The following is a 16,954-nucleotide window of genomic DNA, read 5'->3' as shown; positions in this document are numbered from 1 at the left end:
GTGTGGGCAAAAACCAACCGGCATGTTTCTTCCTTTATTTAAGGTTTTTTTAAGGTCTTCCTTTATTTAAAGTTACATGTGTGAGTGTCACAGAGATAGTGTGTGTTCCACTGATGTATGGATGAGTGACCCGGTGTGAGTAGTGTATCTAGCAGTGTAAGTCACTGCGGTGAATAAGGTGTGTGGGCTGGTGACACTACATAGTATCCATTGTAAGTTGCTTTGGAGAAAAGCATCTGCTAAGTGAATAAATGTAAATTTATCTGTTCAGCATCATAACTGCAAATGCAGCTCCTGTTTCTTTATCGGGGCCCTTCCATTCATTTGAGGTGCGACGTTACTTAAAATCCAGCAAAATCTCCAAGACAACAAAATTTAATGACAATATAGATATAGACAATAGATATAAGTTGTCTTTTACGTATCGAAAACGTTTGCAGCTGAATGAATATTATTTAAAGTCATTTCTGGTCTCGGGCTGAACCCACAGACTAGACTCACTGCTCACGGTGGAAGGAATTTGACTGATAAGTTTGGACTGCAGAACTAATCTCTGCACAAGAGGGATTTTCATCTCTGGATCGCACCGCCTGAGCCTGCAGACTCCGAAATACTAACACGGATGTCCCTCTATGGATGCACCTTATGCTGTTTTGCTTTTTTTGCTTTCAGACATGGTTACAGAGAAATAACTGGCCTAAGAGAAATGAGCTACACGCACTGATCCGCCGGTGCTTCTGTTTTGAAAACAATCGTGTCGGTCGATAACCGAATGTATCATATATGTGTGCTTACAAATGTACAGATCAAACTTGACAAAAATTATCTGGGACGCCTTCCTAAAATATCTCGATGTTTTATAAAACTGTCAGACCGTGTCTCATAATCCCCCCCCCAACCCCCGCCAACTACAGTCCCATTAATTCCAGCTTTTATGGACGGTTTATTAATAAATGGCTCAAATCATAGGGAACTTACTACATTGGTCATTTGAATGTATTTCTGATTTTAGTTGTCAGGATTTTTAAGTGCATTTCAAAGCACATGTACTCTTTTCTTGAAAAAAAAAAAAAAAGCCTTTCAGGTGATGCTGCAGATGAGTATAAAAATAAGAGCGGTGTGGCATGCTTAAGAATTCATGCGCGTTAAAAGAGACACATGGGTCTCGTTGAACTCGGACAGTTTTTGTGTGCCTGTGCATTCTTCCTGTGGGTGTGTGTGTGTTTGTATGTATATGTGTGTGTGTGTGTGTGTGTGTGTGTGCATAAAAGAATTGTTCTGGAGTGAATAGTGATGAATAGGAAGAGAAGGAGGACGAGTGAATGATGATTATCTGTGACATGACTGCTGTCAGACCGGGCCAGGACAGCCCTCCTTGGACAGAAATGAGCGTGATGAAAAGTTACATGTGTCTTGTCTCATCAGCTCAAGCGGTGTGTGTGTGTGTGTGCGCGCACGCTTGCAGAGCAGCTCTGTCCCAGTTTCTCTGGAGCTTGGCCATATTAATTAATACGCTTGTGAAGGCAGCTCCAGTACTGCGCTTTCATGCAGAGGTGCAGCATTATGTTTGGTTGAGTCTGTGCACAAGAGGGATGCACTAAAGCTACTTACTGCAAATATGACAATGTGTAGCTGTACACAGTTGGCGATACCATTACATTTACAGTAATTCATTTAGCGGATGCATTTGTATTAAGAATTCTGCTATCTAAACTTTATAGGTCAACTGTGTGTGTTTGTCTCACAAAATATTATAAATAATAAACACTAAATTCGAAACCTGCATGTGGTGTACATTCATTCTATCTTGTAAAATAACAGAATTTATTATATTTCTGTAATACAGTCCTGCCCGTTCCCTTTAACAGTTTCTACTGTTATACAATAACACGTCAGAAACCTATAGGTTCATTGCATGGGGTTAATATCAACTCAACTTCCGGGATACTCCACCTTTAAGTCCCACCCATTCCCCGGTTTCTTTTTTTAATTGGTGGACATTTCTGTTGATTGACAGGTTTGTGGTGCTGCTGATTGGATGAAGACCAGCCACGCGAACACCAATGAGGTTGTAGTGGCGCGGTTTTTGCGCCGTTCGATCGCCTTTGGCGGGAGATGGACGCGGAGGGAACGTCAGATTCAGATTGTTTGTACTTGTAGGTTCTTTTTCGAACGCAGCTCAGGATTCTCTTTAAAACGCGCAAACCTTTTCCGAAAACTTTGCCCTGGAATCGCACTGTGGCTGAAATACGGCTCAATATGGACGATTTTTCTGTCTATGCGCTTCTGGGAGTAAGCGATCCACCTCGCAGACTCCTAAGGTAAGACAGTAATTATTGAGAACTCGTCAAAACAAAAGTTTATAACTTAGCTGCCAGTTATTAAAAATTCACATTACACATCTACGTAATAATATTATTGCTGTGTATTGTAATATGTAGCAAGAATTAATATCTATTATCGCTTTGTTTGTATTGCACAATTATTTAATGAAACCGTCTGGCTTACGGTATTTTAGCATTAATTTTAGCATTAACATTAGCAGAGAATGCGGGATTCTGCTTGTGAATTCGAAAGAATGAGTTCGTGAACTGGATGGAAATGCAGCGTGTTTAAGGTGCGCTGTAACTGCCATTTGGCCCCATTTTGTCCTCAGTGCCGGTGGGAAGCGGCAGGGCTCAGTTGCAGTAGCGCCGCACATCCACCAGGTGGTGGTGTTCGCACACGGAGCGTGGAGGAGGCGCCGTGACGTCACCGTGGAGCTGAGTGCGACTGACGGGCAGCCCGTCGCTGTTGGCGCATTAACCCCTCATCACAAGTCAGTCCGGTTACCTGCTCTCTCTGCCTTCGTCTCCCTTGTGTTCTGCAGCATCACCCTGAGCAGCACGGCGAGTAGCGCCCGGGTGGTACGAGAGGATGCGGGTTCGATCCCCGCTCGTGTTCTCCCCGTGTCTGTGTGGCTTTCCTCCGGGTGCTCTGGTTTCCTCCCACACTCCAAAGACATGCTGTTCAGGTTCACTCATAGTGTGTGAGTGACAGAGAGTGTGTCTGTGTTCCATTGTTGTATGCATGAGTGACCCAGTGTAAGTAGTGTATCTAGCAGTGTAAGTCACCGCGATGAATAAGGTGTGTGGGCTGCTAACACTACGTAGAGATCATTAGAAGTTGCTTTGGAGAAAAGCATCTGTTAAATAAATGTGAATGTCTCACGTTTCTCAGGTGTCTTTTGTGGGACCGGTGGGAAGGAGAAGTGGGAAAGGAGGGTTCTACGCTAACCGTCACTCTGGAAGGAGACGGTCCGGTCGGTACCTTTAGCGGAGCCCATTCTGTACACTTTCTCGCTGACGTTGGTGTGTTTCACCCTCTATTTGAGTCTTTTATGCAGGCACAAACATTGACATTTTTGTTCATATCACATGCTGTGATTCTTTTTTGACAGGATGGGGAGGATGGCATGCGCTCAAAAATAGAATGTACCCCAACGGTGAGCTTTTATCCCTGCTAATTTCCAGTGAAAAATGGTAAATTATGCTGTAAAACTATGTACTTGTAAGCAACTGAATGTGAGATGCTATTTAAAAAAAAAAAAAAAAAAACCTTGCTTGGATGAGTTGCTATAAAAAGCACAAATAGCCTTGCAGTCAACATTGACACCGCTGTATTGTATTTCTCAATAATAACTTCTACAGAACCTTTACAGCCACTGAGAAATATTTAGCAACACTGACAACGCAGCATGTGTTCCAAAATAATTACAACCTGCATTATAGGATCTCATTAGCTGAACATTTTGTGGTATTTAAATGCCAAAGCAAACACTGGGATTCATCACCGTCGCACGTAGAACAACGAATGCCCCGTATCTGTTCTTGCCGATGGCACGGCATCTCGTGTACGATTGGGTCTGAATCGCTCCCGTGTTGGAGAACGAAGCGCGATGTCGCCGCTGTTCTCGTTGCAGAACAGCACCGCGGCCCCCCTGGTCAGGGATCCTCCAAGGAAGAGAAAGAGGGGGCAGGAGGATGCGCGGGATGGCCGTGCCGGGGAACGGGAGAACGTGTGTCCCAACGGCTCGGTGTCGGACACTGCCGCCGCCACCCCCCACCGGAAAGTCAGAGGCAAGGCCCGTGGTAGACAGGCGTGCCTCTTCGCTCAGAGTGAGGAGCACACTAGTGCCTCCGCTCCCCAAACCCACAAGGCCAAGGGCAAGCAGTGCAGGGCTCCAGCACAGACGGGTAATTTGACAAGCTTTAATATCTACTCGGATACTTGCGGCCTACGCTGAAGTTCAGTCCATCTTCTCCGCCCCTCCGTATGAAAGGGAAAAAATCTGCGAGAAAACTGCCACATGCGTCTGATAAAATATGTTCGGTTTACACAGCCTCTGTGTTTTTCTTTGACGCAGCCTCACTGGTTATTCCATCGGGTCGCTGGGGTCAAACCCTTTGCCCCATTGACCCTCAGACAGCAATTCTTATTGGAGGACAGGGCTCAAGGATGCAGTTCTGCAGAGATCCCATGTGGAAGCTGTGTGCTGGTAAGATCGTCTGTTGCGCGGTCATAAAATAAAATGACGCCAATTAATTTACTTGTCCTTTTTATAGGACGCGGTAACATGCCGGCATCCAGCATTGTAGCCGTGTCCAGCTGGAGCGGCGCTAGATAGCGGCATGGTGGTGCAGCGGGTAGCTCACGCCTCATAATGCCTGGACTGCGGTTTCAGATACGGGGTTTGATCCAGTGCAGTGGAGTCAAAATCGGAAGGAATCACTGGGTTACTGGAGTCGGTAAAAATGTATAGACTCCGACTGAATGTACTGTTTAAGTCGACCCCCAAAAAATAGAGATCTAATAGGTTTAGGCCTATATTTGCCGGATTAGGCGGCGATTCTAATATAATGTGCAACTTGTGGGCGGTGCTGTGGAGTCGGAGTTGAAGGTTTCGCGTAACGACTCCGCAGCCCAGGTTCGATCCCGGCTCAGTCTGTGTGGAGTTGGCATGTTCTGCTGTTGTTCGTGAGGGTTTCCTGCTGCAGTCCAAGGAAATGTGTGGAAGCCACACAAGCGGTCGCCATGAGTTGCGTTCAACATGACGGCACTTGCCTACGCTCTACATATAGCGCAGCTCTAATGAAATAAAGTGTGGGTTTGGATTTGTTCTGTATGTTTTAGAAACATTAGAAATGCATTTCACAGATTGCGCAATAAGGCATAATACACACACACACACACACACACACACACTGTCTGAAACTCCTTGTCCCATACGGGGTCGCGGGGAACCAGAGCCTAACCCAGCAACTCAGGGCGTAAGGCTGGAGGGGGAGGGGACACACCCAGGACGGGACGCCAGTCCATCGCGAGGCACCCCAAGCGGGACTCGAACCCCAGACCCACTAGAGAGCAGGACCCGATCAAACCCGCTGCGCCCCCCTAAAGCATTACATTTTTATTTTATTCATTTAGCTGATATTTCTCCAAAGCGACTTACAATGTTAATCTACCTACAATTACTTACCCATTTGTACAGCTGAGTATTTTTTTATATTAAATACTGTAACAATTTTAGGATAAGTACGGTGCTCAAAGGTACTACAGTTGGGGCAGGGGCTCAAACCTGCAACCTTTGGATTCAAATGCAGTAGCTGTAACCACTACACTGCCAGCTTTTTTTCCCTTAATAAATTCAATCATCATTTTAAAAACTACATTTTGTATTTAGTAGGGTTATCTTTGTGTAATATTAAAATTTGTTTGATCTCAATCATTTAACTGTGACAAATAATGCAAAAAAAAAAAAAAAAATCAGGAAGGGAGCAAATACTTTTCCACAGCACTGTATAATTAAAGCATAATTCTGTGGCTTCTTATTTGGTTTTGTCCCACAGAGGACATGTCTTGGGTGCCGGCAGAGACACTGGCAGGGGGCCCAACTCCCGAAGCCCGAATCGGCCACACCGCGACCTTTGACCCCGAGTCAAAGCGCATCTACGTCTTTGGCGGGTCGAAGAACAAGAAATGGTTCAATGATGTCCACATCCTGGACACGCAGAGCTGGCGCTGGACAATGGTGGAGGTCAGTTGAACTGGGACTCATTTAATGGGTGAGGAGGAGACTGAGCAGGATTGCAATGTGATGTAGTGTATTTATACTATAGTACAATGTGTAAGTTGCGTTAAAAGCATTGTTAAGCCTAAATATAACTCGCCATGGCTATTAACAGCTATGGCTTTACCTGTTGTGGTTGTGGGATTGAATGTGGTTCAGAAAGACATAGTTACCGGTCTTCATAGTGGCTGGTCTCTTACGACGCTGCTTCAGGCCCAAGGGAAGGTGCCCCCGCTAGCCTACCACAGCTGCAGCCTGTTCCGGGGGGAGCTGTTCGTGCTGGGGGGCGTGTTCCCACGGCCGCACCCGGAGCCAGACGGCTGCAGCGACGCACTGTACATCTTCAACCCTGAAATGGCCATTTGGTACCAGCCGATTGTCAACGGGCACCGTCCCGCACCGCGATCTGGGTAGGAAACACCCCAGTGTCATTTGTGACTCTCGTGAGAAGATCTGAGAATTCCCATGTTCACTTTGCGTAGCGTTTGGTGTGCTTGTGATGTGCTCACATGCCAGAGGTATTTTCTATTTGTGGATGAGAGAAGGGCGGTGTTGCTCCGTTATGTCTAATCTGTCAGTTTTGACGAGAACTGCTGAAGATGACCTGTAAATCTCTCTCTCTCTCTCTCTCTCTCTCTCTCTCTCTCTCTCTCTCTCTCTCAGGCATTCAGCATGTGTGCTTCAAGGGAAAATCTTTGTGTTTGGGGGCTGGGACACTCCGGTGTGCTTCAATGACATGCACGCGCTCGACCTGGGTGAGACGTTTTTAGCGTACATCCATTGCTGACATAATGGGGTCCCACACAGTGATGGGTTGTGAAAATAACGTTCTCTTATACAAGGGAATAATGATTCAATACAATGGCACTTTTGCCTGTTGTGATATAATAATAAAAAGTGGGGATGTGGTGGCACAACAAGTAGCACTGCTGCCTCATGATACCTGGGTGGTGCGAGAGGATGTGGGTTCGATCCCCACTCAGCCTGTGTGGAGTTTGCATGTTCTTCCTGTGTCTGTGGATTTCCTCCAGGTACTCAGGTTTCCTCCCACACTCTAAAGGCTATTTAAGTGAATTGGTGATGCTACTGGCATCCTGGGTGTACTCTCCACAGCCTTGTGCCCAATGCTTCCAGGATAGGCTGGTTCACTGCCACCCTGCTCAGGGCAGAAGCAGCTATTGAAATGCATGAATATATCATAATAAAGTGCCTAGGTGGCTTTTATTTTGTGTAACTGTGTTTATTCCAATTGAACAGATAATTTAATGTTTCAATTTTGCATAAGGACTTTTCTCAAGGGTACCTCAGTAGTAGAGGACAGTGGCTCTTGAACTGGTTGTCTTCTGGTTACACACCCGTGTCCTTAAATTCGAATTCGCATACTTTCCTCATTTTCGGTTGACACGTCAGGTTTGTGTGTAGCTGGGTGGAACGTTGCTTTCCAACATAATGTGCTTTCTGTTTTAGGTCTGATGGAGTTCTTGGCCGTGAACACCAGTGGACCGTCTCCTTCCCCTCGAAGGTTTGCTTCATCTACACCAGACATCATTAGGCAGATCTAAAACTCATTTGAAATTTGCCTGTTTATAGCAAAATGAACCTCGCCAGCTTTGGATTGGTTTCCTAACATCTCCTCAGCATTAGATCTGGGTACCTCCTTGTTTGTTCTCGTATGATGCTGGTGATGATGGATCAGTATGTTTTAAAAGGTCAAAATGTTACAGATGATTTTTTTTCAATCCTTTCATTTAGTCATATTCAGCACTATGGCCAAAATTGCTTGCTTTTAGTGCAGAGGCAGTTGATGAATGAACTTAATCTTTTCTCCGAAAAACCAAAATGATTTCGAAGTTGTCCATTATAAAGCAGAGCCCTCTGCCTGTTGGTGAGGCTGGGATAAGAAACAATTTTGAGTTGCATTGATTGCTGTTGCACATTGAGCTGTCCAGGGGTGGCTTTTACTGATATGAAGCCCATCCACAGCTGGCACGGTTGTGCAGTGCTCTCCGAGTCCAAATTCCTGGTCCACGGCGGCTACAGTGGGAACGCTGCATTGAACGACACCTTCGTCTTCAACGCAGGTAAGGCGTGCTCTCAGGAGTCGCTGTCAATGAAAACATCTGCTGGGCTCATAATGGACTTTATATCCAGCATCTAAAGTAAACAATTTCCACTGCACTAAAACTTGTTAGGGTGGAGGTTAGAAGAGGTTTGCTGGACGGGCTATTCAGTCAGTGGGTGATCGGTTGAGGTCCAGTACAGCATAGCAGTACAGTAATTGACAAAGTTAACTGGTCCTAGTGAATGTTATGGGCTGTAAAGGAATCTGGATTATTTACCACGAGTACAGCAGCACCAAATGACAAGAACTGAGCTTCCTATCTTGATGCAAGTGTGTAAAATTTCTGAGTGCAGAGACTAACAGAGTAAAAAATGTTTACTTTCGCCTTTGCAGAGACTAGCTGCTGGTCAGCTGTTGTTAATACCCAGTTGTCAGCTGCGCCCAGGGCTGGACACTCCATTATCACAATGGCAAAACCATCGAAACAGGTACTGCGCGCTTACAAAAGCACCTCTTTGACAAATATCGTGTAATGCAGTCTTTCCCAGGCTGGGGCATATCAACAGTTAGTTATATTAAAGTATTATTAGAATCACATCTGTAACTCTTTCTTTAACATAATGCACAAATTGTATTTCTCTGAGATGTGCGTCGCTTTGGAGAAAAGCATCTGCTAAATGAATAAATGTAGCGTGTCTGATCAGGGCAAGAGATGTCTAGAACGCCTGTGCCCGGTGCGAGAGTGTTGGAATCGTGCATCCGCGTCAGCTGTGTCACCAAGATTTGGGGGGGGGGTCATTCGATTCGGTTCCGAGCTACATCGCAATCACTTTTCTCCTCAAGTAACCGGTTGCAATTATTAGAATACTCTTCGCTGTGTGGCTCTCGGGAAACTGCTGCGCACCCTGCGGCAGATACCTTGTTTGTAACACTAGCCATCTGCAGTAAAGAGGCTCAGAGGAAACAAATTGGCCCATGTTCCCCCGGGTGGGTGAGATGGCTGCTGTTCTTTTCCCTCTCGTTGCTCACAGCGACACTTACGATCAGCTGGAATCCAGCAAATAGTGCTCTCCTTCAACACGTTGGGTGCCTGAAGGAGCCTGCAGGCTGTTCACACCATGCACATCAGAGGAGGTGTTTGCCTGTTTTCACCCTGTCTGATTTGGCATCGGTGTTGCGCTTTCAGAGGATAGGCATAAAAATCCGGTAATTGCCTGTGACTTAACTGGGAGAAAATGGTGAAATGCAGGGAAAAACTCGCCGTTACGCTGCTGTTGAGGAGCTCCGGTCAGTAATAATGCTGTTTATGTGATCGTTTCCAGGGTTCTGCAGTAGATGAGGAACAAGAAGGTCCCGAACAAACCTTGCTTGTGTTTGGAGGTGGCGACAATGAGGGCGGTTTCTTTTCCGATCTGACAACTGTGGCGATCGATGAACTGCTTCATTGAGCTCCTTATTTGTTTATTTAATGCGTTTTAATACAAGATTTTGTTTTAGTTCTTCCCTGCCATGTTCTCTTGACAGTTAATTGTAAATGTAAGAGTTAAATTTTAGATGTTGGTGTTTTCTTAAACATACTTCCGTAAAATTATTTAAAGAAAAATCTTATTTTTGTATAAAGGCATTGATTGCTTCACAGAATCATAGTGTGCTGTCAATGAATTATGTGAACCCAAAAAAGTGGTTTGTTTTTTTTTCCCCCCCTTCCTCCTTCTCTAAATATCTTTAAGCAAGAATGTGCAAAGTCCTTTCTTGCTGCCCAAGGCATTTGTGGCTTGAGTTTGTGCTCGGATTAATAAAATTGAGTCCTGTCTGTCTTCTGTACAAGTTAATGGCTTATTTTCTTGTATATTTTCTGGCTCCAGTGAAACACCACCACACTCCTACTGTCCGTACAACACTTTTTCCTGCTTTGTGTGTGTATTTAATATATGTATAGGCCTGAGTTGGTCGACCACTTTTATCCATTTTGTACCTGTATTATAAGTTTTTTTTTTTTTTTTTTTGCTTGTTACCCTGCTCCTATTGGATTTAAGGATTTATTTTTCAATTTTCATATTTTATTTTAAATTTAGACAATTACCTCACATAAGGAGTGTTCACCTGCATGCACCCAGGCCCTGCTGAATTTCGCTGTTCTATTCACTTAATGGGAAGCTCGAACTAAGAAATTAATACCCTCGCCTGTTTTAATAATTAGTTAATCACGAATATAAATCTTACAGTAGCGTTAACTAATGTTTTGTGAACTTAAACAACAGGACCGCTCCTCAAGCTGAAGGACATATTGACTTGAGGCTTCGTCTGTTGTTCGCGCCCTCTTTAACAGCCACCAGGATGGCGAGGCCGAGCACTTTATTTAGAGAGAAAAGTCCCGTTTCGGACTGGTTCGGTTGGCTCGGACACGATACACACTGCGGGACCTGACGGGCGCCGAAGCAGAAGCCGAAGCTGAATTCCGCCGGTCGCCCTCTTTTCCCCACCTCCTCCTCCCCCCTCCCCACTCCACCCCTCCCCCTCTCGGCGCTGCAGCCGCCATGTTCCCTGGCGCCTGTTCCGGTATCGAGTCTCAGTGCGGACCGTGTCGGCTGTCGGCCCCAGCGGTGTCCCCACTCGTCGGACCCGGGCGCTCATCCTATCCTCAGGACAACGTTACCAGCCGCGGACTTTACACCTTTCACGTTTTTTGGACCAATTCTTTTTGAAAAGCCGTTGATTCGCCCCCAACCGACGTTAGTCGGCCCCGGCCTTTACACTTGATGTGATTTACGCGGACGGACGGCTCTGAGAACCGCGGGGCTCTGCTCGGATTGGGACCCACAGAGGCTGCTGGCTGCTCGGCCGGAGGCATTATTTTCTGCTCTCCAAAATACGGGGAGGGAGGTGTGATTTCATGTGAACCATCATCTCGATCTCCGCCTTTTCCTTATCGAAGCGGACGTCACGTCGTCGGTCGAGTTCCGATCGGCCTAAACTGTGAATCCGCGGCGTCAATTTGAACGCGGCCGTCGTGGAAGCATCTCGGCTCCGCCGTCCGGCGACAACCTCCGCTGCCCGCGGCAACGGAACCGTCCGACCCGCTTCCCTCCCCGGAGAGCTCAGCCAGCAGTGTGACAGAGCAGCGCCTCCGCTGCTGCAACCGACGCCGCTTCGTCTGTTTTACAAGCGCTGTAGCGCACGTACGCATTCTAGTTGGAGTTTAATCGAACGCGTTTTGCTCGCTCCATCGATTTTTAGTCGCTCAACACAACGATTAGGGAGCTGTCGAAGTTGCTCGGCAATCGCGGCGGAGGAGGAGTGAGGAAACTCGCGAGCCGCGCCGCGCGGGAACACCTCCTCCTTGTACTTGTTGATCGTAGTGAATGTAGCTCGGCAGCGCACTTTTTTTTTTTTTATTTTTATTAAATCGTCGTGTTGTCTTGTTTTGTCGCGGTGCCGCGAGGAAGCAGTCGGCTCGGAAGAACCTGTATAAATGTGCCCTCGGTTCTGAGAGCTCTCGCGTCCCCATTGATCCTCCTTTCCGCGCGGAGAAACCTAACGATGTCAGCGCGGACGCCATTGCTGACGGTCATTGAGAACTCGTCCAGCCAGGTAAGGCGAAAAGCGAGCCGAAACCCTGTCTTCCCCCTTCCATTGGACTCATTTTCTCACTGCAACTCGTCGACTAAAAATCTGCTCCTTAACTCAAGTCAGGAACTCGACATGTTAAGTAACAGTACACGTAGTCTCTAGAGGAAGAAAAGTTACCGAAGTAAACATGTCACGAACCCGCCCGGGCCGGGCCGGGGCTCGGCGAGTTCGCTCCTGACGAAACACAGGGGTGTCATTTTGGGCTTTATTTTAAACTGTTTCTGTGACTGACTAGTCCGGTAGTGAGCAATACACTTTTCTCACGGTAACTGGTGCACTTGGTGTTATATTTACGGAAATGGAATGTAAAGCCAAGGTGCTCGAATCTGACACAGTTTGTTGCTGAACTCGGTCGGTAAGTGTGGGACTGTCAGTCACTCCGTTCCTTACTTAGCGTTCGCTCGCTCGGACTGTGTGTGTCGCTCCACCTCGGGAAGAAGGTAATAGTGGACCTGCCGGTGCGGTGGTCCTACTAGGCCCGGGAAAAGTTGACAAGGTTTCTTTTTTTTATATATATATATATATATATATATATATATTAAAAAAAAAAAAAAAAACCCTTCCACCAAATCTCCCCGTACTAAGCGGACTCGCTCGATGGCGAAATGCCGCTCATGTTCCAGAACGGAAAGAGAGTCGCAGCACTGCAGAAGAAACACACGCGTCGGGCCTGTTGTTGGCGAAGAAAACTCATCAATTTATGGTCTCCATTGAAAGATGCAGCAGTTTGTTGTGCTGGAAAGGAAGGCAGCGGAACCCGGGGGGGGGGGGAAGGGGGGCTGGTGCAGTGGGCGGGCCGAGCGGTCGCTCCTGTACCGTGTCGGCGACCGGGCAGAATAAAACAAGGACGAGGAGTGACTAAGTCAGTGGAATAAAGTGCCCTTTTGCGTTTAGCCAAAGATTAACGTGACGCGAGTTTCGGAGCGCTTGTTCACATCGGCTCTGCGCGCCGAGAGCCGCTGCGGTGTCGCTTGCTTCTGTTTCCGCTGAGTGCGACTCGTTTCCTTGGGAGACTGACTGACAGAGCCGACAACGTGGGGACAGGTTTGCCTGCTTCTCTGGATTAAAAGCCTTTAAAGTGCGCGTCTGAGTGTGTTTTCATTTTCGTTTCGGTTAGTTTTGCTTGTCAGGGTTACTGATGTTTCGAATTGGAGTTACCGGGGCTGCAGTTTATTTCCTAAACTCAGTTTTAGTGGAAGATTGCAGCTTTGTTCCTTGCTGTCAAAGTCAGCTCTGTTGTCATTGTGCCTGTAGGTGAGTTACACATCCGAGGGGGGAGAACTACAACACGTGAGTGCAGAACCAAGACAAGACAGATCCCTGGAATGAGTGCGGGCAGTGGAGGAGTAAAGATCTTACTTTACTTCAGTGCAGGAAGTACAGCTCCAGTGTCAACGCGGTGTCGGTGTGTGAACCGGGCCTCTAACCGTTACTTTGCAGCCCAGCGAGACCTGACACCTCGGTGTTTCCTTACAGGAGCTGCTTCTGATCCGCGTGCTCGGAGTACTGAGGCTCCGCATGGTGCGGTATCGCCCTGCCTTGACGTATATTTACAAAACATGGATTGCTTGCCTTCCGTTCAGCGCTTAATAGATAAACCAGCTTTGATTCCGAATAAATGCCTTTTGACATTGTCGTATACAAACGCAAGTCGTGTACCCGCAGATTTGTGTTAAGAGGGGGAAAATGTTTCCATTTCTGTTTTTGCTACCGCTTGTGCTTGTAACTGTTGATATAAATGTAAGGTTAAAAATAACTCCTCACTAAAGTGTGAGCAGCCCATGCACATCACGTTATGTAGTCTTGTACACGGAATTATTGTCACTTGAAATCTGTTTTGATTCATAATCTGGGATTCAGAGCATTGCTTTTTTCATTGCCGGTGTGGTGCAGGTCTTTTCATGAAGAGAGGACACCAGTGTGAGTTTTTTTATGGATATAGTTGTGTTTTTTTGCTTATGTCCATGTGAATGGGAATCGAAATGCCAATTTTGAAGCAGCTGGTGCATTGCCCGTTACGTGCTGAACTTCTATTTTGAATGTAGGAGTTTGATTAAGCTTCCCTGTCGTACCTATAGTTTGCACCTTCCTTCTTTATTACTTGCTTTGACAGTTTAAACCGGGGGTCGTTTCCATGATGTATCGTTTTGAGTCTCTCTAGGGAAGTGTGTGCAAACAAGAAATGGATTGCAGAGGTAGTTTATGAACTACGTCACAGGGACTGAGAGTTTGCCGCGATGGAGTTTGAACTCGCATTGATGTATGCCTCTATCACCTTTTCAGGGTAGGTGGGATGCAACTCAGATCTGGCTTTTCTAGTAATTGCCAGTTGTACTAATAGCGGAAGTACCAGAAGTTTCATATCCATAATATCAATCTGCACATTGCTGTGCTTTTACTGTCACCTGCATAGTATGGCCTGTTAAATTCTTGGAAGAAGGTAAGAGGTGGTTAAATGGAGTTTTTTTTTTGGCTCATTAGTGTGTGTCACATGCTCAGGAAAGTAATTTTTTAATTTACAGTAGATGGAGTTTACTCATTCTGTTTATGAATGCCTACTGGTTGTATCCTCTGTTTCTATGGTTACTTGGAAATGGTTTTGTCTAAAATATAAGCGAGCTTGAAGCTTCTCCATGGGCAAAGGATTTAAAAAAGCAGGTTTGGCAGAATTCATATTAAAATGTAATTGAAGTTTATCTTCAGGGTGACTGTTTTAATTGTTAAAGGTTAAAGTTTTTCTATGCAGAAGAATGATTTATTTTTGAGAGATTTTTTTTTTTCCAAGTGTTTAACCCTGTAGCACCTGACTCAATTCCGCCAACGGCGGAAATACTGTTATTCAAGTGTTTAAAATCAGTCTGAGTATTTATTTGACATGCCAAGGTTCAAATAACAGAACCAGTTTTATATTGTGCTTTTTACATATGTTTATTTTATGTTCAGAGGTTGTTTGACACTCATTCACGAAATACATAACTTGAAAATGAAATGTTGGCATGTGGGGGTTGAGATTCTGAAAAGTCAGCAAAAGGAAATTCTGCTGTTAACCGTTTTTCATGAAGTGGCTGCAGTAATTTTGCCATTAGTTTCCTCTGAAAGCATTTGCTAATCCAGTGGGAATTTACTGGGTCATTGAAGTAATTGTAAACTTCATCTTTTTTTTCCCCCATGATGAAGTGAAAGTAATTAAATTTGCCACCTGGAAAGGTGTCTCTCCCCCTCCCCTTTTTCACTTTGGAATCATAGTTGAAACCTTTCTTAGATTGCTTTCGCTTCTGTTCTACATAAGATAAACATACAAAATACCCGGATAAATACTTTGTTCAAACTGTGGATGTTAATTTTAGTTTAGCTAATTTTAAGTAACTTATGTGAGAGCCAGATGTAAGAGTAGGTCTGCACAAGATGAAATGGCAGGAATGAGTTACCCTGTTTGCAACAAGTTATTGCTTCAGGTTATTAATTATGAATCACAGTGAGCAGGTTGTCGTGACACAGTTTTCTGGATTTTATTTCTGATGTGGAACATCTAGGGGGAGGCAGATGTGATGCAGTTTTCGGATGTTATGTAGCCTAGCTATAGAAGGTTAGTTTAGTCAGATACTTAGATTTTTGTACCGGTTTTATCTTGGTTAATTACCTTATTTATATACAAATACAGTAATAAGAGCATTAAGTCTTTTGCTGCCCAGTGTGTATACAGATAACTTTATAATTAACTTTTTATTGAACCTTAGACTGCATACCAGTTTCATTTGAAGTAGTAAACTCCATGTTTGTTGGCCAAAGCTTGAAGTAGCATATATTGACTATATATATTTTTAACTTTTTGTCTGCTTCATGGTTAGCTACCAAAACATTGAGGTTATTGGACTGTTTCATGCATCGAAATTCCTCTGCGAACCCGGTAAGCTAAACAAAATTGTAAGCATTTCCACTGTGAGGAAAGCTAAGAAACGTTCCTGTTAGTCAGTTTATACACGTGGCACAGTTATAAAGCTGAGAAAAAGTGCTTTGTGAAATAGCCCTTAGCTACCGTTACAAACGTATCCATCGAAATAAATGTTGGGAACATGGTAAAGTGTAACCTTTGTGACGGTTTCAGCCGGTAAGCTACCCGGGGCTGGAACAGAGGCCTTGTTCCGGGGTTATATTGTTGTAGAACAGTGACAATGGCTTTGTGGAAGTGGAGCGTTTAGCCTTGGGGAACCTTTCCGATGGAGTACCTAGTGTACAGTGTACTGCTCTGGTGCCTCCACTGCACATGCTTAAATACACCTGTGGTAGTACATACCTGGCACCAGTAATCAGTGTGCAGGTAAGCGAATATGTAAATGTAGAAAATGTTAAATATTGCTTTGAATTTTAAGCACTAAAGAAGGCAGGTGGTTTTTTCCCTCTCCTCTCTAAATGCACTTTATCAGGCAGTTCTGTGCCTCTAAAAATATACCAGTGCTTTTGTTGCAACTGCAAGTTTCAACGTTTTCTCTCTCATTCCATTGGTTATTTTGGGCTCTCAAATTTAGCGAGGGCCAGTGGCCGCAAAAACGCTATGCTGATATTTTGACAGCCGCATTGCTTCTAGGAGAAAAGCTTTCTTTTTGCCTTAAATTTGTAGATGTCTCTTATTAGGCATGGGGATTCTCCAAGCTGGCCTTGGGAGTCTATACCCCTGGGGTTTTTGTGCAGCCTCTTTGGCTGCAGTATTTAGCCATCAGCCAGTATAGCAATAAAATTTTATTTGTGAAGAATTGACTGTTAAAGCTAAAGAATTGGCAAGCAAACAACTGAATATTTTACTGATTGAGTTAAGTGAATATGCAGGGCTCATTAGAATGCAGCTCTACCTCTTCAGTGCAGTGTGGTATTTTTTTAATTTTTTTTTTTTTAAAGTGGTTTAAAATTGTATTCGGTTATCTCCAGTAAAAAAGATCAAATTTGTTACGCTCTAAATTCCAGCAGCTGTGTCAAATGGAATTTTGATGTCGATGTTGGCCAAATGCTTTCTTGCTCCCGAACATGGTTTTTCCTCTTTAAGAGGACAGGGCTGCCTTTGAATGTCGCTGCACTCATCTGCAGTGTAACAGGACAACAGGCTGTTCACCTTGCAGCAGAAATCTCGCTGTACCGCCTCGCCACGCTGCAGACTGAGG

At 45.1% G+C, this 16,954-nt stretch overlaps 2 protein-coding genes across 12 annotated transcripts in view; both read left to right on the top strand.

The window, feature by feature from the left end:
* The first annotated feature begins 2,081 nt into the window (after positions 1 to 2,081).
* On the top strand, positions 2,082 to 9,931 carry krcp (kelch repeat-containing protein). Its single transcript, XM_018737242.2, has 13 exons — positions 2,082 to 2,321; positions 2,657 to 2,818; positions 3,220 to 3,301; positions 3,440 to 3,484; positions 3,962 to 4,235; positions 4,406 to 4,537; positions 5,889 to 6,076; positions 6,323 to 6,519; positions 6,773 to 6,864; positions 7,577 to 7,631; positions 8,093 to 8,190; positions 8,565 to 8,659; positions 9,494 to 9,931. Exons 1-13 carry the CDS (start codon positions 2,260 to 2,262, stop codon positions 9,617 to 9,619), a joined length of 1,608 nt encoding a protein of 535 aa, XP_018592758.2. The 5' UTR covers positions 2,082 to 2,259; the 3' UTR covers positions 9,620 to 9,931.
* Positions 9,932 to 10,705: 774 nt separating this feature from the next.
* Positions 10,706 to 16,954, top strand: part of mark2b (MAP/microtubule affinity-regulating kinase 2b) — a 45,485-nt gene continuing 39,236 nt past the window's right edge. For 10 of the 11 annotated variants that reach the window (XM_018737263.2, XM_018737262.2, XM_018737253.2 and 7 more), the window contains exon 1: positions 10,706 to 11,762. In XM_018737263.2, coding sequence (XP_018592779.1) covers positions 11,712 to 11,762 — 51 coding nt within the window. In that variant the 5' untranslated portion in view covers positions 10,706 to 11,711. Of the gene's footprint in view, positions 11,763 to 12,683; positions 12,846 to 16,954 lie in introns of those variants that run through there. The other variant, XM_018737260.2, reaches the window with a different exon arrangement.

The sequence above is a fragment of the Scleropages formosus genome, chromosome 13 (assembly GCF_900964775.1).
Source record: "Scleropages formosus chromosome 13, fSclFor1.1, whole genome shotgun sequence".
Classification (NCBI taxonomy): domain Eukaryota; kingdom Metazoa; phylum Chordata; class Actinopteri; order Osteoglossiformes; family Osteoglossidae; genus Scleropages; species Scleropages formosus.
This window is presented reverse-complemented; position numbering and strand designations above follow the sequence as displayed.

What these genes read in the sequence shown, in the direction of transcription:
- krcp (XM_018737242.2), top strand. Translation starts at nt 2,260, where the DNA reads ATGGACGATTTTTCTGTCTATGCGCTTCTGGGAGTAAGCGATCCACCT. An exon ending in CCACCTCGCAGACTCCTAAG is followed by an intron (nt 2,322 to 2,656) that starts GTAAGACAGTAA and finishes TTTTGTCCTCAG; the next exon opens with TGCCGGTGGGAAGCGGCAGG. An exon ending in TGGCAAAACCATCGAAACAG is followed by an intron (nt 8,660 to 9,493) that starts GTACTGCGCGCT and finishes GATCGTTTCCAG; the next exon opens with GGTTCTGCAGTAGATGAGGA.